General features: G+C 34.0%; 1 protein-coding gene across 1 annotated transcript in view; it reads right to left on the minus strand.

The window, feature by feature from the left end:
* LOC109393330 (unconventional myosin-XVI) overlaps positions 1–24,123 on the minus strand; it is a 457,270-nt gene that overhangs the window by 132,712 nt on the left and 300,435 nt on the right. Inside the window, exons 12-14 of the mRNA XM_019662415.1 lie at positions 18,774–18,839; positions 12,852–12,979; positions 7,312–7,417 (exon numbers count right to left, since the gene is read on the minus strand). Of these exons, the coding sequence (XP_019517960.1) occupies positions 7,312–7,417; positions 12,852–12,979; positions 18,774–18,839 (300 nt within the window). The remainder of the gene's footprint in view (positions 1–7,311; positions 7,418–12,851; positions 12,980–18,773; positions 18,840–24,123) is intronic.

Below are 24,123 nucleotides of genomic sequence, written 5' to 3' on the forward strand. Positions count from 1 at the left end.
GAGGGCAGTGTCACTGGCCCTCACATGTGGGATCCGAACCGGGGCCCTCTGGCATCCCAAGCGAGTTCTTAACCATCGCGCCACTCGGCCAGCCCCTAAAATATCTATTTTTGAAGTTTAAACTTTTGAAGAGAAACATATACTGAATCATTACAGAAACTCTATAATTTATCTCTTTATAATAACCTAATTTTAAAGATCATAATGAATTGAGAGTAGTAATGGGAGAAATGGTTTCTGAAAAATATTTTTAAATAGTATTTATGAAGATCCTAGTTTTTTTTCTTCTCCAATAATTTAATGTTAAATCAACATCGAGTACAATTAATAGTGTGGTTATATCACAATTTTATCATAATATTACATTTTTTAAAATGTTTAAAATTAATTAAAAGGGTTAGAATGAATTTTTTAAAAATATTTTGGCTTCTAGTTGTTTAGGTGCTATATCTGACAATAAGCTAATTTCTTTATTATTATAGAAAAAGATCATAAAAGGTAATTAATGGCATGTGCTCAAATAGGAAGTATAGGTAATGATTCAGTGTATGTACTTTGGAGTGAGAAGTAGCTGCCTCACATCTCAGTTCTGCTAATGACGAAGTATATGGCACTGAGCAATTTCATGAATTCCTTGAACCCCATTTACTTTATTATAACACAGGTTATCAGTGGTTATCAAAGTCAGGCATATAAAGCCTTCAGCTTGGTGCCTGGAACACACTAAGCATTTAACATATAACAAAGATTAATTTTATTTAAGTTAATAATAGGAAACATTTATATTGTACTTACTATGTGCAGACACTATTCTAAGGTTTTTACATACATAAATATACAGTGGGTGCCAAAAAAATGTATACATATTTTAAGAAAGGAAAACTGCATTAAAATTATAATAACATATACTGATAACAAAAGATGAATACAAGTCACATTTGGCTTCTGCAATTACAAAAGGTGCTCAGAGTGGTTACCATCAGCATCCAGACACTTCTGATTATGGCGAATTACTGCTTGAGCAACGTTGACCAAAGTGTCCACTTATGTACATTTTTTGGTACCCCTAGTATATGTATATGTATGTGTGTAAAGCTATATATAAACATGCATGTGTATATATGTATGTGTGTATATATGTGTATACATATATTTCTTTTAATCCTCACAATTAAGTCTCCATTTCACAGAAAAAGAAATAGAGAGATTAAGTGAGTCTCCCAAGGTTCAGAGCTTGTAAACAGTGGAGCTGGGATTTGAACCCAAGCTATCTCTGCTGAATTTGTGTGTTTAACCACTGCATCATTGGGCTATTTAGTGCTAGAATAACAATAAAGACATATAAGGGATAAAATTAATATAAAACTACAACCGTTCAACAAAATATAAATACTAACATGACATTCTCTCATTATACACTTCTGGTCCATAAATCAAAAGTACTGGTAAAATACTAAACTCTGAAATAACCAGTGGGTTTTAATCTTCAATTAGCCATTTGACCAATAGGTGGCACTAAACAAATATGTTAAAAGAAATACTAAGAAAATGCAAAACTGATATTAATTCCACCATTTAACTTGACTTTGAAACAAAATAATGAGAATGTTGTAGTATAATAAAACTTTAAATAAAAAAATGTAGGCAAAGGGAAGTAAGTATATATTTCCTCAGTCCTTAGTGATTCAAATTTATTGGCATGATATTTTTTCTATTTACAGTTCATTTTTTCCATAAAAGTTTAATAGTTATGCCATTAAAAGGTATGCATTCTTATTATGATAGTATTCAAACTATTGTATTTTCTAAACATAAAAACCTGTCTTCCTCAGTAAAAAATAACGGCTTAATCAAGTTGACCCCGTTACTCTGCTCTGTGAAATCAGTAGCTCGACAAATATTTAAGTAATTAGAATGGATATGAATGTTTCTTAAAGTTGAAAATCGATTGGGCAAGAATTAGTGAGTAGTCTCTGGCAATTTTTTTCCCACCAAAACATGACTTTTATGTTCTAATAAACCTATTGCCATGGAAGATGCCTGCTTTCACATTTTTTAATTCAAATACAGGGATTAGAAACAACAGCTTTCTTATCTGATCTTATCTGCTCTGAAACTGCACAGGGGAACAAAAGCAATATCTATGGTGACAGGAGTCTAACCCACCTGCTCACTGGGGAAAGCACGCACTGAAGCCACTGCAGAGGCAAGATGCAGACCTATGCAGTCTTTACAGACGGGGCAATTGAAGTATAAGACTAAGATTCAGAAATACCACAGCCGTGTGTCCCTTAAATATACATGTATCACCCCCATAAAATTATCAAAATCGTCTTTCGAGCTCCATGCTGGGCTCTCCCTCACCTTCAGGTAGCAACGAAATCTCTTTCTCTTCCTCTCTGCAACCTGTCCTTAGAGAGTACTGTTTATCACGACAGCAGGAAAGTTACACACAGCCAACTTCCTCCCAAATGCCTTCACTTTATTCTTTTGCTCCCCACGCTCCAGATTACAACCTTTCATGTATAAATCTTTAATGATGCCATCGATGTAAACCACAAGGAAAATGCTCGCTACTCCACAGCCTCTGCAAGACTCTCTGCTGGGGGGATCGGCCTAAGGTGTCCTTCGTTTTATGCCCCTACCATTCTTTCACTATTTATTCTTTGGTAACTGCTGATTAGAATAACCTCCAATGGCTGTTTTTTTCTCACACGATACCAAGATCCAGGGCAAAACTGTTTGGTTGAGACTCAACCAGTATTTCCCACAGGAAGATACCATGTGTGTGTTTGTCACTCACATGGCCCCATGTGGCAGCATCATGTACCGTGTCTGCCAGGGTGGTTCCTTAGAGGGATGTCTCACCCTCAAATCTGGCTGATCCAGCCCTCTAATTTAGGCAACCTGCTTCTTGTCTTTCAGGGCCACCTAATGAAGGTTCCTTTCATCTCATCTAGCACTGAACTTCAAGCCATCTACTAGATAGCTCCATATATAGCAAGGACGCTCTTTTCCACTCATCTCTTTAATCAGATTTTTCTTTCATGCAGCTCATCTTTTAAATGTACATAATTTCACTCAACCCATGAAGGGTTACAGTGAAATGTTATAAAAATTTACCATTGATTCATAAATTTATCTAATGCTTGTGTGTAATTCCCACACACTGGCCGCTGTACAAAAACTGTGGCTGGGTAATTTTCAAGAAATGTCTTGAACACTGAATGATATTCAAGTAGATGGTAATTTAAAGGGAAACCAAAAGCAAAAGGAGAGTTGACATGAGGTTTAAGCCATACTCAAATCTGTGCAATATTATTTCATGAGACTAGAAATCACTTATTTATGACATCCTTAATTTGCCATGAGAAATGAATAAAACATAAAAAATGAATTGGTTTTACCTGAAATTTGCATTGATATAATATTGATTCTCAGATGCTAATTTTGGAAGAGTTAGATCTATCTTACCCAATGAAATGCAACTTAGAATACATTCACTTAAGCTAAAATGCAAAGCCAATTTAAGTAATCTGGAATGCATTTAGAAATTACAAAGTCTGCTCTTTCACAAAGGATCATTTAATAAATGATTGTTTTAATCCCTGATTTACAGCGGAGACTACTGTTCTTTGTCATTACAATTAAGGCAACAGATTCTGTTATTTTATTAGTTAACCTGAGTCTATTTTATAACTGTGTTGTTTTATAAATTCTCTAATCCTTAACTGTAACTAGTCAGTATATGACAATATCTGAACAAAAAAGATATTTAATGCTGTTCTTTCCAAGTCAACCTAAAATGTTAAATTATTTTGAGCTTTGCTGTAGAATTATGCAGGTGCTCAATACATAGTTCAAGCTGAATAAATGGTTATGAATTAAAGTCATTAATGACCATATATGATACCATGGATATACTACAGAATTTATTATATATTCCTCATAAAGAGAAAAATCTCTAAAATCAGGCATAAGCTTGGGAATCCATAAAAGGGTATTTAACTTTTAAAGGATTTATTCAAAAAAAGAAAGTATAAGGAAATAACATTAATCTAACAATTAAAGGTAAATTCCTCTCATTTCTAAATTAGAAATCCAATACTAAAATTTCCAGAATATTCCATGTAAACACCACCAGAGCAGAAATAACTCTGACTTGCAGCCACAAGGTAAAAAGGGCAGGTGACACAAAAGAAAACAGTAATAACACAATAGTCATTGGGTGATATGTTTCTAGATTTTTAACATTTGAATCTTTAGATGGTATTGTGTGAGGTAATAAGATAACGGCAACTGTCTCCATTCCAATGTAATCAGACACTTTAAATATGAAATTGCTGACTGAAATGTAGGTGTCTTTCTGCAAAGATGAAAGGCCTGTACAGGGGAGATTCTAGAGAAGCAAGCTGTGTAAGTTGAGACTGCACCATTGTATTTGTAATACTTCACTTTGAAATACATTCCAAGAGCGAGTATATAGGTACAACATGGCCTATGACTTACACAATGTATTTTTTTGGTCAAGGAAATTATATAGCATACAGGGACCTCATTTATTTGCATGTTGACTTACATGTAACTAAACTTATATTCTTCTTTTGTGTGTGAGGAACTGAAAATAATTTTTCATATATATATATATATATATATATATATATATATATATATATATATATATATGAATAAAGTTAATGTTTTTTGGCCTGAAGAGAGATGACAATTAAAAATTTTGAATATGTATTCCCTAATCTTGACCTAAAAAGTAAAATAATGATTACTTTTTTAAAAGAAAGAAGAAACTTTCCACTGTATCACTAAAGGCAGACAAGACTGAAAACAAAACAGAACAAAAAAATGACAACATTGTCCCATAAATCACACACACACACACACACACACACACACACACACACACACATTTACAGATTCCTGGTTACATACAAATGGTTTATCCACATTAAATTTATTTGATACATTAGAGTAAGTTAATATAGGTAACTTGGCACAAGTGTTTTCTAGGAGTCCCAAAATACTTATAGACATTGTATTTACGTATTCATTTGTTCACCACACAGAAATTGAGCTCCTATCATATGACAGTTTTTAAGACAGTGTCTCTGAATTCAAGGGACACACACATTGAAGCCACTTAAGATATCTGTTGAATAATGGAATAAGTTATGACATATCATGGCTCAGTTTGCAAGGGATATGTGTTCAAAGGAAGCTTCAGCAAGAATAAGAGGAATGTTATTCTGTAAGGCCCATGAATTAGAGGACACCATCCCAAAGAATGTTGGGCCATGCTGATTTTACTGGACCTGATCTCCAGGGAACAGAACCATGCAAGAATCTGGAGCAAGGGAGTTATGACAGAGGCTGCTAGTAGAAAATCAACTCTCCTCTCCTTCCACCTAATAGCGTCAGCTAAGCACGTGGCTGCCTAGTTACAGTTCTAACTGCACAGCTAATTAATTAAGCCCAAGCTGTCACTATGAGCAGACGTACTGCACCTCCTACTAACAAAATTAGCCCTCTCCCTGCACTCCTGATTCTCGCTCCCTTTCTCTGAGCTGGAATGCAGATGCCTCACATGCAGGCAGGGATCAGTGCCCAGGAGAATGACAGAGCAATGAGATAGAAAGAGTCTGGGTGCTGACTGACACTGGGGAGCAGAGCTGCCCTGTCAACTCAGACTGCCTATGTGTACTTGCCTCAGAAGAAAAAAAAAGGGTGATGCAATGAAACACATTAGGTGACTTCAAGAAATCTGATGAAAAAAGATGATCGTCTTACTGGCAGTGATGATCTTGGGCCTAACGAAATCTGATTTGGTTGAAGAGCTAGGATTGACAGGATATTATGATTGTGCAGGGAGCAGAGAAAAGAGGGTGGAGTCAACGTGAACTCCAGGTTTCTGGATGTGAAAATGAAAAAAAAATGACTGTACCATTTATTGTACAGTAAATGGGTAACCTGGGGGGAGAGAGCTGGGAAGACGGGAAGTCAGGCAATACATTCTGGACATGTCTCTGGACATGCAGGGAGGCTGTGGGACAGGTGGGTCAGCATCTTACAAACAGGGGGTATGTGATTAGGATGGAAAGTGATAGTATGAGAATGGGACTAAATCATAGGGCCAGCGGGCAAAAGCAAGGGCACAGTGTAGGAACCCCGAGTCCCCTAAAATAACAGGGCACATATAAAAGTCTTTTGTTGCAAGCTTAGAACAATCATCATGAACTTCCATTATTCTGGGGTGATTTTCCTATAGAAATGCTGATGTGTGGAGAGTTAGCTCTGTAGGTAAAGCTCCAGAACAGCACGTTTCTGGGTTCCGATCACTTTCTTTGGTTATTGATCATCTTTCTGTCTGTTCTCTACTACTAGGGGTTCCTTCCTGAATGTGTGTTCAATTGCATGAATTATCTAGCAACCCTTCCAATACGCTGTGGTCTGGGGAAAAACCTGTTAACAAAACTTGCTAGGACCATGTAAAAACAGTAAAATCAATCTGTGGACAAGCATCTGTGGGTATCTCCTTGAGTAAAATTCATAAAATTTCTAAGTTTTATTGTGTGAGATTTGTGACCTTTATCTTAGCTGCTAAGAGGTCTTTTTCCCCCCCTCCTTGAATACTGGTAGTATTTTAGGTAGATGAAGTAACAGGATAAGGAATCTTCAAATAAAAACATTACTGAATATAATTTAAAGTCACATTTGGGATTGAAGATTTATTTACTGCTCATCAATGTCCTTAAGTTTTACTGTTGTCAATTCTTTTACATACATTTAAAACTTTATTTTCAGCTTTCAGTAACCCCCCACAAAAGTTGCTTACCGGGCCAACCCCCCAGAATGTACCTACACATCAAAGTGACACTTTTCATGTGAATAACAACAATCTCTAACTACAGAGGGTGCCAAAACATGTATACACATTTTAAGAAAGGAAAAACTGCATTAAAATTGTAACACTCCATATATACCGATAACAAAAGATGAATACAAGTCATGTGTATACATTTTTTTGGCACCTCGGTATATTACATATTTTCAATTCAACTATTCCAAGCAAACATGAAATCAGAATATGTTCAAATATTTTTAAATGTATACAATAAAATAAAAGTTTACTTGAACAATATTAATTATACCAAGCCTCAAAAAAAATCTTTTTCCTTTATTTCCACAGATTTTGACCAAATAATGGTCAAACTTATGGTCCATTATGATGTCATCCTTTATTTCTAAATGACAATTTTCTTATCTCAACATATTTTCCAAGCTAAATAAGAAACTTACATGTTTAAATTTGGAATCAAATATAGGTTTGCTGGTGCCAGATCTACAGGTTAGGTGTCTCATTATTTGTTTGCTGGCTTCAGACTTTCCAGATCCTCTTTCCCCACTAAAATAAAGCACAGACAGAAAGTACAAAGTTTACTGTTTTTGTGAATGTAGTAAAACATTAAATAACCATAGATAATTTTCAGACACAAAGGAGGTGAGGGAATAACATCACTTTCAATGAGTCTGTGGTATCGTTGAACTTTTTTTTTTTAATTAAAGTTATTGGGGTGACAATGGTTAGCAAAGTTACACAGATTTAGGTGTACAAAACTGTAATACATCATCTATACATCACATTGTGTGTTCACCACTCAGAGTCAGTTCTTTTTCCATCACCATATATTTAATCCCTTTTACCCTTATCTACCACTCGCTTTCCCCCTTACTCTGTGGTAACCACTAAACTATTGTCTGTGTCTATGAGTTTTTGTTTCTTTATTTGTTTGTCATGTTTTTGTTTTCAGGTATATACACACAATGGAATACCATTCTGCCATAAGAAAAGATGAAATAGTGCCATTCACAACAACACGGATGGAATATAAAGCTAAGCAAAATAAGTCAGAAAGAAAGAGTCAAGAACCATGTGATTTCACTGATATGTGGTATATCGCTTAACTTTTCAATTTGATTCATTATTCAAAATATTTAGCAAATGTATACTGTTGTACCCTAGGGTGTTTCAGATGCTTGGACTCTAAATGAATATGATGGAACTTCTGCCACCCACTATCTTACAATGCAGAGCCATGTAACGTAGGAGAATTAAAGCAGAAAGGTGTTAGGCTGAAAAGAAAGACACTATGAACTGGTCCTCAGCTTTGTAAATACACTTAAGTGAGGTGGACCCAAGGCCATGGCCTCTGCATTGGAGGCACACGCGTTACACAGCAACATGGTCTGGACTTGTTAAATCTTTCTGGACCTTTCAGGAGAGACACTACATCTCCCTTGGAAAAGTCACTCACTAGATCTTTCTGACTTTCCCTTCTCTTTTGAATGAATATAAAGTACACAGCTACTGAAACTAACTGGGTAAGATTGTCAGATGTGATGACGTGAGTAATGCTGGCACTTCACAGATCCTAAAACGACCCATTTCCTGTTGAGATTGCTGTCAATTCTGACAATCCATGTTTCCAGGTTTCCATCAATCTAGGAACAACCACTAACTGATAGTTTAATCACAATACTTTTTTTAATGACAATACTTTAGCTATTTCCAAAGCATACTTCATAACTTACCTAATTTCTATAAACATTAACTGTTATTATATTCCTGAAACCAGACGATATAAGGGTTACCATAAAATTCCAATACAATAATTACTATACCAAAGTAGTCTGATATAAAATAAATTTTTTACTGCATCCAAATAGAACACTCATAAAAACAGTTTTTTATCTATTAGCCAAACATTATTTTTTTAAATATATGAGTATAAAGCTATTTATCAGTGCTTTCTCAGGTTTCTCCCTTGAACATGGGTTCTAATAAATTTAACAGAAGAGTGTTTGCCAGAAAAGCTGAAATTTAATTATTGTATTCAAATCTCAACTTGTAAATGAATGCTTCTACCCCCTCATTTGTGCATAAACATTTTAACCACTTTTACAACTCCGCTCCCCCGCCCCAGCACCCTCAGCAAAGCAGGTGACAATGACCTGCACGAGACAAGCAGCTCCTTTTCTGGTTTCAAAGACCTTCTCTTTTAACCTAATTTCACAGCAGAAACAATCTATATCTTTCATGATGGAAATTTAATTTCTGCAATTATACTTGCTGTTACAAAAATTCTATTACCCAGCAAAATAATTAGATGTCTCATGAATCTTTTTTTTAATAGAGCTTTAGTTTGCATTCACTCAAGAATAAATCTTGAAAATATCATTTTCTTTTTAAAAAATATTGCTCATTCTTTCAAATGAAAGTCACTGAAGGCCTACGTTAGGTTTTAGGGGTAAAGAGGTGAAAAATACTGCTCCCTGCTTCATTTACTAGGGATACTCTCAAGTAAACACTAAGTACATAAATAATGCATACTTAGAATGCAGCAGTGCACAATGAGCAATGCACCCAGAGATGAAGAAGGAAACCAGGAGGGAACCAGGGAAAACTTCTGGATGAGGTAGACGCTGAACTGATTCTTGGAGAAGGGGTAGCACAGAAGGTAGCATTTATCTAGCATTAACACCCAACAGATATTTCTTGAGCTTCTCCTACTGAAATGGATGGCGAGTCCAAAGAGGTGAATGGGGCAGACACAGTCTTTGCAGATCAGGAGACACAGAAGCATGTGAGGGTGTAGGGCTGACCTGGTGGTTATGTGAGTCCCTCTCTCTTCACCCCACAATTGTGCTCACTCAGTTACCAGATTAGGGGTAAAGAAAGTGATAGCTAAAATCACGCACATTTTAACTGTCTCACAAAATCTCAAAATAGCCACATTTTATTTATACTTTAAGTAAAATACAAGGAAGTAAAAGAAAAATGGGTTATGATAGGCTTAGTTCCTCTAGTTCAGCTTGTTTAAGAAACATTTTTTCATCTGAAAATCCAAGTTTATGATTTAACTAGATATTGACCAAGGATTTTGGGTGGTGCCAATCATGGGCTCATAAGAATTCTTAAGCTTTTTTAACAGCTTTGTCTCCTAAATCTGTACCCAACAGAAGCAGGCCATATAGTGCTTATTTCACAAGTCACTTGTATGTTCAGCACATAATATTAATTTAGATATGCTCAGCATATAGTTAGTATAAGGAATATTTGCCACACATGTTCAAACAATTAATTTAAATTATCTAGCAAGGCCTTTAAGAAAGCAAAGTTAAGACACATTACGGTGGACGCCAGACTCTCAGTTATAGCCCAGGACAAAGATCTAAAATTAATAAGAACTTTTCCTTCAGATAAAGCCTAGTATGCTACCGGGGTCTATAATTACCAACAAAATGAAAAATAAAATTGAAATTTGGAAATAAAATTTTTCTGGCCTAGCACTCTTATAGGACATCTATTTCAGGAATATTTAAGTTTTGATCTCCAAATCTTCAAAATTATCCTTTGAAAATGCTAGCTATGGGACAGAATAAAAACTGAATAAATGAACTTTAAACAATGTATTTAATTGATTTCTAAATGCCAAATATATATATATATATATATGCATATATATGTATATATGTATAATATATGTGTATATATATGTGTGTGTGTATATATGTATGTATATAGTAATGGAATGTAAAGTACAGCATACGGAATAGAGTCAACGGAATTGTAACAGCTATAATGATGTCAAAGGGATAGTAGATTGGGAGAGGGGGGTTATCACTTTGTGAGGGTGTAAATGTCTAACTATTACATTGTTTTGTACACCTGAAACTAATAAAAATATAATAAAAATAACTTTTAATGTATTAGTATAAAGGTAGAAAATCTTTATTGTAGTCAAGACAATTGAGGAGGTAGAGAAGTTACATAAAAATATCAATCTTGAAAGAAGACAGAGAATGACTAAAATAAGAAGTCCTTGTGATCACAGATTTCTTCTTCAATTCTGGATGCCAGGACTAGGTGACACCATCTTGAAACAATGGATACATTTTTTTTCCAGAATAAGTGGTTGATACATGGCATTACTGGCCTTAAAAAATGTCCCAAAGAGATACTAGTGCTGCAGAATATTAACAATTCCTAACGAAAAAAAAAGTCTATGAGCAAATACACTGTAGACATCTTTGGGTTAAAGGTATCTTTACTGAAGACACTTGCTAGACACTGTGAAGTCTATAATGGGCAGATTTTCAAAATCTATGAATCCAGTGGCCCCTCAGAGCTTCACTAAGGACCAATACCATTCATAAAATTAAGTAGATTCAATAAGAATTAAAGTAAATCCAGGGAGCTGTAGCCATAATTTTAGGGGAGACTGGGGAGGGCGGCTAAAATCCTCCTCAGGACAGCAGCAGGAGGCTGCCATGCGCTGGTGTTTACCTGTGGAAAAGGTTACACTTCATTCAGGCTGAAAAGCCAGATGCAGGCTCACATCCCAGGTACACCAGCTACTGGATCATCTACTGACTAGTCACCATTTACTAATTTACACTGTTGGGCTCACATCCCAAATTCACTATTTACTAATTATGAGAGCTTGGACTAATTAGATAACCCTTTTTATACTCAGTCATCTGATACATAAAATGCTGATCATCATAACAATAATAATAATAATACCTATCTCATAAGGTTGCTAAGGCAATAAATAAGATAATACATGGAAGGTATCAAGTGAAGGGTCTGGCACTTAGTAAGTTCTCAATAAATATTAGTTGTTATTATTGTCAACATTACTATACGCTCCCCACGATGTCATAATTTTTAATAAGCGTTTCCCTTTTTGTCAAAGTGAGGCCAGAAAACCCAACAGATAAAGCAGTAAAAATAGAGTTGCTTAATTCAAGAATGGAAGGAGGACCCCCTCCAGTGCTTCTCTTATTCTGGGGACACTTCAGAACAAGTGTGAAAACAACTACTTGCATGCTATTTTAGAAACACTGAAGTTTGCAACCCATCACTCTGACCGGCCATGAAATTTTTGATCAAATCAATAATGTAAAAGGATAAAAATAATGCTTATTTAAATATTTAAATGTCTTTCTGAGTTCTATCCAGGTTTCTGTCTTTACACTCTTTCATTTCACTTTTACTTGAATTGTACAATGATTTATTTAAAGGTTAAGTTTTCAACCAACACTGTGGGTCATAAGCAAAGCTATGAGTATTTAAAGAGGCTCCCTCTTTTAGAGACTTCTCCTAATGTAAAACATAATTCTCAGTGCAGATTTTAATATTTAAATATTTATTTAATCTTCTATCAATACAAAATCACATTTCACCTCTACTTCTTGTGGTACTTTTTTTTTTTTTTGGTGTGATTAATTTTGCTCCAATCAATATAAATCAGCCTCCTGGCATCTTGATATTTAGGAGGTAATGGCACCATTACATTTCAATCGAAAAATACTTTGGGTGTATAATTTTGATGAAATATAAGCAAAGGTATATACCTAGAAGTAAGTGGGAAAATCCACATTTGCAAGGTAATAATTTGTATTTTGTTTTTTGGGCAACACCACATTTTGGGGAACTGTGGGATAGATAGGTTCACTGATACTGGGTGACCTTCTTTCCTCATGTGTTCTAAGGTTTGAAAGCAAGAACATTCTAGTTATGTCATAGACCCTCAAACTGAACTGAGATTCACGTTAAGTTTGTAGTTATTAATTCAGCTTCACTTGAGACTATTTCTAACAAAAAAAGATGTTTCTCCTTTGTAACAAATCAAATGTACTTATTGCAAAGATATACTGGACTGCAAACTGCTGAACAAGCAAATAAATGTAAACCATAAGAAATGAGGATAATTTTACCCTCAAGCCCCTCATGCATAAACTGAGCATCAGGGATGGGTGAGGGGTGGGTTTACCTGAGAATAAAGCACTGGGGTCGCTGCTCCTGGAAAAGCTGATGAAAGGCCCTCTCTGCACAGGAGAAGATGTGAGGTGGTAGAGAGGAACATGGCAGCCCCATGTTGCTCAGGTACAGTTGGGAGACCTGAAAAATAGTGCAGCATAAAGACAGAAATCTCTGTGAAAAGGGTTCAGGATACTTTACCTCATGACTCAGTTGACTTATTTCCAAAACACAAAAGTGATTTTACCTCTGATTTTGAATCTTATTTGTAATTACAAAACATTTGTAAAAGTGTGTGCTTCTCAGCACATTTGAAGTGTTCGTAATGATAAAATGGAGGCTTATATTTGATCCTTCATTACTAGGCTCACAGGCTTTAAATAAACCTGCTGTCTTTAAGAAGAGCAACTCACAAAAATCTAGTTTAATAGGTAACCGTGAAGTAAGCTCAAACTGTGGTAATTTACATTAAATACAGTTTCTCTCAGCAACATTTAATTTCAGTCACAAAATAGAAAGGGCTTTTAATTTGAAGAAAAGGCAGTTGTAGCTGGAACACATATGAATGTATCAATTTCTCAGAAAAATAAAAATTTAATTAACTTAATTTCAGTGACGGTGATTTACGATGATTGCCATGGTGATTCAGAGCCAGTATTTTTAGTCCCTTTGGGTTTCTAGTGAATCCTGTTATATTTGAATAAAAATGAAATGACAGGAAGACTTCTGAGCCATGAAGAAATATCAGACAAACAATTTTTATTTTCCAAAATAATTGGCTTGCATCCTCAAAGATGTCAAGGTTGGGAAGTTCAAGAGAAGAGCAAAGAGCTGCTAGAGATTAAAGATTAGCGAGCCTATGCTGGTGGCCTGGATGGTTGGTTATCTGGACATTACTGGAACAATGGGAAACACATGAATGGGGCCTCCTGACTAGATGATAGTGGAGCACCAGTAGTAACTTCCTATTTCTGATGGGTGTATGGAGGTTACTTAAGAGAATGCTTTCGTTTGTAAGGTAATGCACAGTACATGTCTTCAAGGTGATGGGACAATATACCAGCAAATTATTTGAAAATGGAGTTCAACAGCAAGTGGAATCTAAAATTAAAGTCCTAACCTGGTGCCACAAGAAGATGCCACTTTACATATTGGGAGAGCTTAATCTCGCTGACAATTAGAAACAATGAAAAGAAACTGGGTACTGCTTAGTTTTGTATTGTGTGCACTTAAAAATATCTTGGAAAATTATCTCCAGGTATTTTATCCTGAACGGTGTCAGCATTTTGCACGCTGGGATTTCAAGGTGATACATCCTTGGTTTGCGAACTCCATAGTTAAAGTAATGATGAGAAGCATTTGAGAAAGGTCTGATACTGATGGGTGAGGGGCCAATGAATATTCACTGCTGAAGCATTTATTCTCAGGACACTCACTTGCTCACTGGTTTTCTGATTACTACTTTGCCAGTGCGTTAGACCTGGCTCTTTCGCTGCCACCATAGTCCCTATCACTGTTGTCTCCCCTCCTCCTCCTTCTCCTCCTCCTTCTCTTCCTCCTCTCCATTTCCTATTACGTTTCTGCCTTCCTTCTGAGTGTGGTGTGACTCCTAGAAATCTCACAAAATGAAGTATCTATGAGAATGTCCTAATCTTTCATGCAGTACAGAACCTCAACATGACTTCAATTTAAACTCCAACAACTTCAGATATTCACCTGAACCTGATTTTTCCTCATGAATTTCTTTCATTTGCCTTGTTAGCAATACCTTTCCTCTCCCAGACTTACAAATTCAAACCCGTTCCATCAGTTGACCTTTTCCTCTTATTCATCCCTCAAATAAAATTGCTCTTTGAATACTACTTATGGTCTTTGCACAGACTCACCCAGCGCCATCTTTTTTTTTTCTATTACTAGAGTCCCCATATTAGACCCTGATAAACTTACTCCTGGATTATTTCAGTATCTACTAATTAGTCTTCTTGCCCAAGTATCTCTTTTCCTCAAACTGGTGGTAACAGACAGACTTAAAACACTAATTGTATCAAACTTTTTTTTTCCCCAATGATTCTTTAATTTCTGAAAAATAAAACCCAAGCTCTCTAACTTAGCTTTATAATCTAGGCCTACACTAGATTTTAAGTTATTCAGCTTTTTGAACTTCTTAATTTGTCAAATCGGTCTATGCATTCCTCTAAATGGTCTTATATTTTGTCATCTCCATAATGTGGCTCTGGACAATTCTCCAAAAGATACTCCCTTTCCTGTTATTGGAATGTTACTCATTCTTTAAGATTCGCCCAAGCACATTTATTTTCCATGCAGTGCCTTTCTTAATCTAAAATTCCCTTCCCTTCTAACCTTCTAGCATATCTATTAATAGTGTACTCTCCCAATACATGTATTTTACTCTCCTCAGCTATACGTGCAGTCTATGATTATCTTTTTTATCACTATTTGCATTTTGTCTCTAGAATGTCAGCACAGTTCCTAAGGACAAGGGGACATTTAAGCAGCATCCCTAAATATCTAATACAACATATTATATTTAATAGAAGAAATCAATGTTTGTTGGTTTGATAAAGCATTCTTGTTCCTGATTATAAGGTTGCTTTTTTTGTAAAACTGATCCAGAAAAATCGGGTTACTTTTCTATTTCCTCCTTCTCCCCTGACTCTGACATGTGTAAAATGAGCAATGATACTTGTCTTCAGCATAAATAGGCAGCACAATAATGAACCTTTCCCTGTTGATTATACTTCATTTAGAACTGTCTGCCTACTGGCTCTCTAAGTACCACTTCTCCCAGGGATTGTTTGCATCAGATCAACATCGCTTACAGCAGCAAGCCATCTAATGGACAGGGCTGCTTGCTGCCATGTGCTTACATTAGTCTCAAAATGAAGTTTGTCACAAAAGGTACATCCATGATTAATGACCTGCTAGATACAAAATGAATATTACGCAAAGACTAAATGTCGCATGGATAATGATAATGGTAACAAAATAAAAGACGCAAATCGTGCATGTGGATTTTTTTCTTTTTTCAACATGAAACACAGAAGTTATTCTCCTGGATGGTATAACCTTTATATATGTGATCATACTCAATGTTTTATTTTCTTCTTTTATTAAACTAATCAACATGGGAAGAAACAAAACTATTTTTAAAATTTTATATTAAACAATAAACATACCCATAATTATAATCAATAGACACACAAAAAGAAATGAAACTTTCTCTTCTTATGTGTCCATAGAACAATGAGCTAATTTTAACATGGCTCAGTACACAAGTAGCTGATTTAAAATTATGAGGTACTAATATTGCTGCTACAGAGGATGGCCACTAATTCAACATATACATTAAATCCTTGTATCCTCCTAGTATCTATAATTTTATGGGTTATTACTTGTAGACCAGGGGAGTACAAACTATTTGATTGTACATAATGTATGTGAATTCCAAAGCACCAGACACTGTAAAATTTCATTATGACCTGTTAAAAGTATGTAATTTTATTGTGAGCTTTATATCAGTCCCTATTTTACCTAAATATATTTTCCTCTTACATTGTATGCCAGAGTCAGTTGGAAATGATGAATATAAAGTACGATACCTGTAATGTACATATTGCATTCACCATTTTAAGTTTTAACAAAGCATTCTGGCAAAAATCTCAAAACATTATATCTCATTCCTACATTTATAAGAAAATATGTGTCTTAAAGTTAATCTTCTCTTGTAGCATGTATTTCTGAAAGAACTGTAAATACAACATATCACTTGAAACCATAAAACTGCCATACCATTGATACCCTAAAAAGAAAAAAGCCACAAAATAACAAGTTTATTATATTACGAGATTCATTATGACAGTTAATGCTATATTATAACAACTTATTATGTTAAAACCTAACAATTAGAATTTGACCTCTAGTTCCATGGAAGCATTTAAATAACATTTATATGTGTATGTATTTTTATTCAATTATTTACATTCAATTTTGTTTTACCATAAGATTCTTGCTAACTCTACAATCAAATGTGATGCTCTAATATAAGCCAGGGACAATACATCAATAGTTAACTTTAAATAGCATGTATATGTTCTTCTCTCTCTCTCTTTCTTTCTCTCTCTCTCTCTCTCTCTCTCTCTCTCTCTCTTTCTCTCTCTTCTCTCCCTCTCTCCTCTCTGTGAAAGATGCATACAGAATTTAAAAATAATGGGCATGAAATTCCAACCAATCTTTGGCATTTGAAGGCAAATGATCTTCTGACACCAATGTAATAAAAACAGATATAGCCAATTTTATCATATAGCTATAATAAAGTAGCTAGTCTCAGACTAATGATCTCACCATGAACAACTATAAAAGCTGGATAAAATACAAATTAAACACCTAATAGGAGGCCTCTGAAGATCACCAAAGCAGTTAAGCATGTAAGAGGTCAAGATGTTGGAGAATATCAAAATGCATCGAGCCAGACAGGATCTTCTCTATAACTTTTTCTCATCTTGCATTGCCATTTTGCAGAGTAAAGCTCAGAGGCCTCATAGAATGTAAATGTACGTTTCTAAAAATTAAGTGGACATTTTAGCAGTTGCACACTGCTGGGGAGACACAATTTCAAGATTCAGATCTCAGTAACAAAGTAAAATCAAATGGATATCATCCCAACTTCTCAGTTTAGACCTTTAATGGGGTTTGCCTTAAGCATAAGGACAAACACAAAGTAAAGGAACTTTGTCAGAGTCAAGATCATCTGCCTATAATTTACCCACCGGGAGAAAGAAAACAAAACTTCTTTGGAAGATGATACCCCCACCCCAACCTCTATAACTTTGTTTATACTAAAGGTTCAGTATCCCATCAACATTTTTCAGGAATGTCAGTAAATACATCCATGTAATGAAAAATGAATTGACAAATACACACACTAGAAACATACACAGATATTATATTATTTAAATTAGATTAGAATTATTATCTAGTATTAGTTACTAGATTATTAAGTAATTATTAGAGTTATATAACACATATTTTAAAATAAATTATTAACATGTTCAAGAAAATAGGTGCCAAGACAAAAAATTTCACCAGAGAACTGGAATCTCTGATATAAAATGAAAATCTTAATATTGAAAAAAATGATATCATCAATTTAATACAGTGTTTTATCTGCAAATTCAAAACAACAGGCGAGAGAATTAGTAACCTAGTCAGTCAATATATCCAGACTATAGATCAAAGAGAAGCAAATGTAGCAAATAAAAATAGAATAAGGTTATATTTTTACAGGATTCATACAGCAAATAAAAAGTCACAATAGAAAACAGTATCTTAAATTCAATAATAATGAAATTGTGAAATATCAAAGATATAGAATTTAGTAAAACTGTTTAAAGCAAAATAAAATGCCTCAAATACTTATTCAAAAAAGGCAGAAATCAATGACATAACTATAACTTAAACAACTATCAAATTAAACTCAAAGAAGGTAGAGCAAAGGAGACAATAAAGATAAAAAGTAGTAATCAACTGTGTACAGAATAAACATACAATACAAAAATTAAAAATCAAGAGTTTTTTTTTTCCTTTGAAAAGATTAATACAATTCATAAATTCCTAGTAAATTGATTTTAAAAGGTAAGACAAGCCATAAATTACCAACATAAGGAATGGAAAGAAATCACTCAAAATTCTACAAACATTAACAAAATAGTATTATGAATGACTCTATGCCCAAAACTTTGAAGATTAAATATAATGAAGAGAATCATTAAGCAACTACTCAATTTAGAATTTTCTGAGGCATTTAACCTTACCTATTATTATGGTTTTTCTTCTTAACCAGTCATTTGATGCAAATAGTTACGTCTGGTGAGTGTTATTCTACAATATTAAAGGATAGTTTACAGTTTATACTCACCATGGTGGAATAAATTGGAAGCTCTTTGAACGGGTTAACGAGCAAGAGGATGTCCCCAATAAAAGTCTGTTAAGACAAAAGTATATAAATAGTTCTTGAACTGTATAAATAGCAGCTTTAAAATTAAAAATCACTGTGCAAAAGACAGTATATGTAAAAATCACTTTAACATTCTGTAAGTTGTTTTAATAAAATGATAGCTTTAAACCCAAATACATTAGTAAGTACATCAAATGTTAAGCTACTAAATATTCTAATTAAAAGACAAAGATCATGAACTTGATTAAAATACTATGCTCTACACAGCTAGAGGTGTAAATGTCTAGTTATTACATTGTTTTGTACACTTGAAACTAATTAAAAAAATACTATGTGCTATTTTAAAGAGAAACAATTTAAAGACAAAATTTGAAAGTTAAAGGATGAAGCAAGATCTTGCAAATAATAACAGCAGCAAAAAAAGGTGGTTTAGCAAAACTCCACTCATAGAAAATACATGAAGGGAAGCAACACTACCACATATGAAAAACAAACATTTTACAATGATAAAATGATAAACCAATCAGGAAGAGATACAGCAATTCTAAATTTTTATGAGAATAACATCTAGTATAAAATAGATGAAGCAAAAACAGCTGTAAGCAGAAAAACATAAATTCATAATGATAGTGGGGAATTTTAAGTTTGTTTTCTTTTTTCCTAGAAAGTCATGGAATTAGCAGACAAAATTTTGAAATAAATAATTACTGAGTTGGCCAATTGACATGCAGAACACTGTTACCAACAACTGTAGATATATGTACATTCTTTTAAATTGAAAATAGGCCAGTTTCATTACATTTAAAGGATCTGAGTCACAGAGTATATTCTAATTAAAAATTAAATTCAAAATTAATAATGGATACCTAGAAAATCACAAAATGTTCGGAACTTATACATATGCAAATAACCTATGAGCCACAAAAAGAATCACAATGTAAAAGACAAAATATTTTGATTACAACATATTAAAACTTGTGATTTGCAACTAAAGGTATAGTTGGTATAAAAATTATCACCTAAAATGCATTATGTTAGAAAAAAAGAAAAGGGGATATTTAATGATCCATTTCAAGTAGCTCATAAATTATACAGAATTAATCAATATAAGAGCAGAAATTAATGTAATATAAACAAAGGCCAAAAGCTGATCTTTTGAAAAATCGTATACAATAGACAGTACCCTAACAAGACTGACTTTCCAGAGAAAATGCACAGATTACTAACATCAGTAATATGACTATATCACTATAGATTCTATAGACGTGAAAAGAGATGAAGATATTAGAAATAATATTTTAGCAACTAAGTTTGGATATTTAAATAGGTGAACAACAATCCACCATCTTACCAAAATGAACACAATAAAAAAGAAAATATAACTAGTTTTTTTCTGTGTAAAGGAAATTTAATCTATGCCTAAACACTTTACCACAAAAAAAAACTTAAACTTCACTGAATTCTCCCCAAAGTGAAGTACAAAATAAACGTTATATAAATTTTTCCAGAAAATAACAGGAGGGAACGCTATTTATTTTGCTCTAAGAGAATTGCATAAACTTAATGTTAAAAAACTTTACTTCTATTCTATATTTAAAGAAAGGAAAATTACAGGCTGTTCTCTCTCAATAAAATACATGCAAAAATGCTGAGCAAAATACTGACAAATTAAGTTACAGTAAAACATTCAACAGAAAATATATTTCAACCAAGTAGGCTTTATTCTAGTATTGCAAGTTGGCTTCATATTAGAAGATCAACTGTTGTAATTTATAATACTAACAAGCAAAATAAAGTTATATGATCATCTCAATAAACGTCAAAAAAACATTTAAAAACATTTAATTTCCACTTTTGATGAAAAATTAATAACTTTCAAAATCTTAATATAATGAAACTTAATCTAATAAAAAGTAACTACAGCCATGGCATAGTTACTGCAAACCCCTTGCTTAATGATAAAACATTGAAAGCTTCTCCTTGGGATCAAAAATGAGATAAAGATGTCTATTATTGTCACCTTCAGTCACCTTTATATTGACAGTCCAATCCCATGAAATAATGCAAGAAAGAAAAGAAGCTATCAAAATTTTAAAAAGAAAAATAAATTATTATTCAGAGACTCTATGATACTATATGCAGGAAATCCAAATGAATCTCTATATAAATATTTACATAAGTGAATATAAAAAATCAAAATTGTATTTATATATTAGCTATAAACAACTAGAAAATGAAATATGCTTGTTATTTTCAGTAACATTTATTATAGCACAAAATTTGAAAAATACATAGAAATAGATCCCAAACAAATGGGCATGACTTCTACACAAAAAATTTAAAAATATTGCAGAAAAATTAAAGATAATCATGGAGGACTATAACATTCCATAAAATGAAAAATCAAATATTGTTAAAATCTCCATTATTCCCAACTAATCTATATAGTCAATGCAATGCCAATGAAAATCCAATTGAAAGTGATAAATTGACTTTAAAATACATATGGATGTCCAAGAATCATGATTAGACATTTTGAAAACAAAGTCAGAAGACTTTCTGTATACCAAGATTTATATAGGTATAAAGGTGTAATGATTCAAATATTTTGGTATTGGTTTATAGATAAACAGATCCACACAACAGAAGACAGATTCTAGAGATAGAGCCATTCCCCACGGTCACCTGATTTACAACAAGGTGCCATTGCAATGCAGGGGCAAATCCACTTAGAAAAAAACATTAATTTTTTTTTTTAAGATTTTATTGGGGAATTGGGGGAGGGAACAGACAAGTTGCTATCCTTTTGTTCTTCAGTCTAGTTGTGGAGGACGTCACTTCACTGGCCCATGTTGGTATTGTGATCATTGCGCTCTTCCAGGCTGAGGCAGATCAGTCGCCGGCCATTGGATGGCCGCTCACGGCGGCTCCTGGCAGCTCACACCAGCTGCAGGCCGCTCATGCTGGCTGCTGACCACTCACGGTAGCTTATGGCAGCCCACTGCAGCAGGGGCTGCAGCCTACACCATCACCGGCGACTCATGGCAGCCCAGCTCCAGGTTGAGCTGTTGTTCACCATCTTAGCTGTAGAGGATAGTGTCACTGGCCCTTGTGGGATCTGAACCAGCAGCCCTGCTGCTCAGAGCTGGCATCCCAAGCCAACTCTCAACCCACAAGCCACTCGGCCGGTCCAGGAAAAACATTAATCTTGACCTTGCTCTTTAACCATTGTGAAAGCACTTCCACAATGGTAATACACCTCAAATGTTAAAGTTAAAACAATCAAACTCCAGGAAGAAAATATAGGAAAATATTTTCATGACCAAGGCCAAATTTTTTAAGCAGGACACAAAAACCACTAACCTTAAAGACCTTTATAAAAATTACAAACTTCTCCTCTTCTAAAGACACTATAGAATACCAAAATGCAAGTCACAAACTGGGAGAAAATGCTTGCAATAATATATCTAAGAAAGAATATCATAAATGAATAAAAACCCTAAACATCAAGAATAAAAAGGATGGTGTATATAACTGAGGAACTGAGGAACACACACACACACACACACACACACACACACACACACATACATATTTCAAACCTGATTGGTTTGAAAGGCAGGAGAAAAAAAATCAGGTCAACCTTTCAGCTTTGTCAAGCTTAGAGTAGAAAAACTTTACAAAAAGTAAAAAATAATTTTTTTTCTAAAAAAAAAAGAAGAAGAAAAAGCAAAACAACACTATTTTTTAAAAATGGCAATATAATTGAACAGGCACTTCATAAAGTACGATAATGAAATAACCAACAAACTGATATTGGTTAATGTCATTAGCTATCAGAGAAATTTAAGTTAAAACCATAAAGAGAGAGCACTGCACAACTGCCAGGATGACTAGAATGTGAAAACAATAAAATAAAACAAATAATACTAACCATGCTAAGTGCTGGTGAGGATGCGGAAACCTAAAAGCCTGTGGTGGTTGTGTATCCACTTTGAAACACTAAACTACTTGGCTGAATTTACTAAAGTTGAACATACCTACGATGCTGGTGTTCTAGTTCTAGGTAAATGCCCCATGGAAATGCTTCTGTATGTTACATCACAAAAATACTCATGTATGTGTGCCTACAAAAGATATAACAGTTTATAACTGTAGTATTTATAATAAACTAAAAGTGAAAAAACTCAGTTATAGACTCGATAAATAAATTAGGATATATTTATATAGTAGCTTATGGTACAGAAATGAAAATGGGTAAGTGCTGCTATGAGCAACAGTACAGTTGAATATCAGAAACATAACAATGCATGAAAGATGAAAGTCACAGAAGAGAATGTATGATTATTCCTTTTATATAAAGTAAAAAAAAAATCAGACAAACCTATTCGCTAGTCCTGCATCCCTGAAACTTGCATAATGATTAGGATGAATTGAGGAAGGGGTTTCTTAGATTCCACTTCTTTATGAAGCTGCTGGTTTATTGGTATGTTCACCAAATAAAAATTCACGTAGCCATGCACTAATGAGGTGGGCATTATTCTTGCTATATGTTGTAATTTAATATATTTACTTCAAAGAATTGGCCAGTATTTTATAGCCAAGTAGTGGAGACGAGAAATAAAAGTGAAGTAACTGAACCGAATGGAGGCCTCATTAGTTTAGTATATGAAAATTACTCTTAAGTTCCAGAGAGGAAAAATGAAGCTAGAACGTAGATTGAGGGAGAATTGGGAAGCCTGCGAATTAAGGAAGATGAAAATTTTTAAAATAAAATCAAAATATAGTACCTTTAAATTTTATTTTCTTCAGACATAATTTTTATATTGGTGTAATTATTTAAGGAAATTGAGCCTGTCTTTGAAAATACATATTTGTAGTAGGCAAAAAATAATTTATAAAAATGTGATTTGAATATTAATGAGTGTCATAAAGGATGACTTTATATAGGTTTAAGCTATATTTTGAACAGGCCATTTTGATGAAATGGAACATTTTAAATATACTGTAGAGAAATGCTTTTTTTAATTGTAGAGACCTAAACAGTTCTTTTACCTCATTTTTCTAATACAGTACATTTCCTTAACAGCTTACACATGTCAAGTGTTCAAATGTGTCTTTTAGATTGAATGGAATAACATACAACTATATGGCAGGTACTGCATAGTATAGCATAGCATGCTGTAGATAAGGCTTTAGATAACTAGGGTAGGAGGGGGTGGTATTAGCTTGGAAAACCACGTCCATCTACATAATTTCAAATATCCTGGATGTGAAGGAGACTTCAACTTCTGACACCATATCGTCAATT

This window comes from Hipposideros armiger, unplaced genomic scaffold, assembly GCF_001890085.2.
Source record: "Hipposideros armiger isolate ML-2016 unplaced genomic scaffold, ASM189008v1 scaffold_376, whole genome shotgun sequence".
In the NCBI taxonomy this organism is placed as follows: domain Eukaryota; kingdom Metazoa; phylum Chordata; class Mammalia; order Chiroptera; family Hipposideridae; genus Hipposideros; species Hipposideros armiger.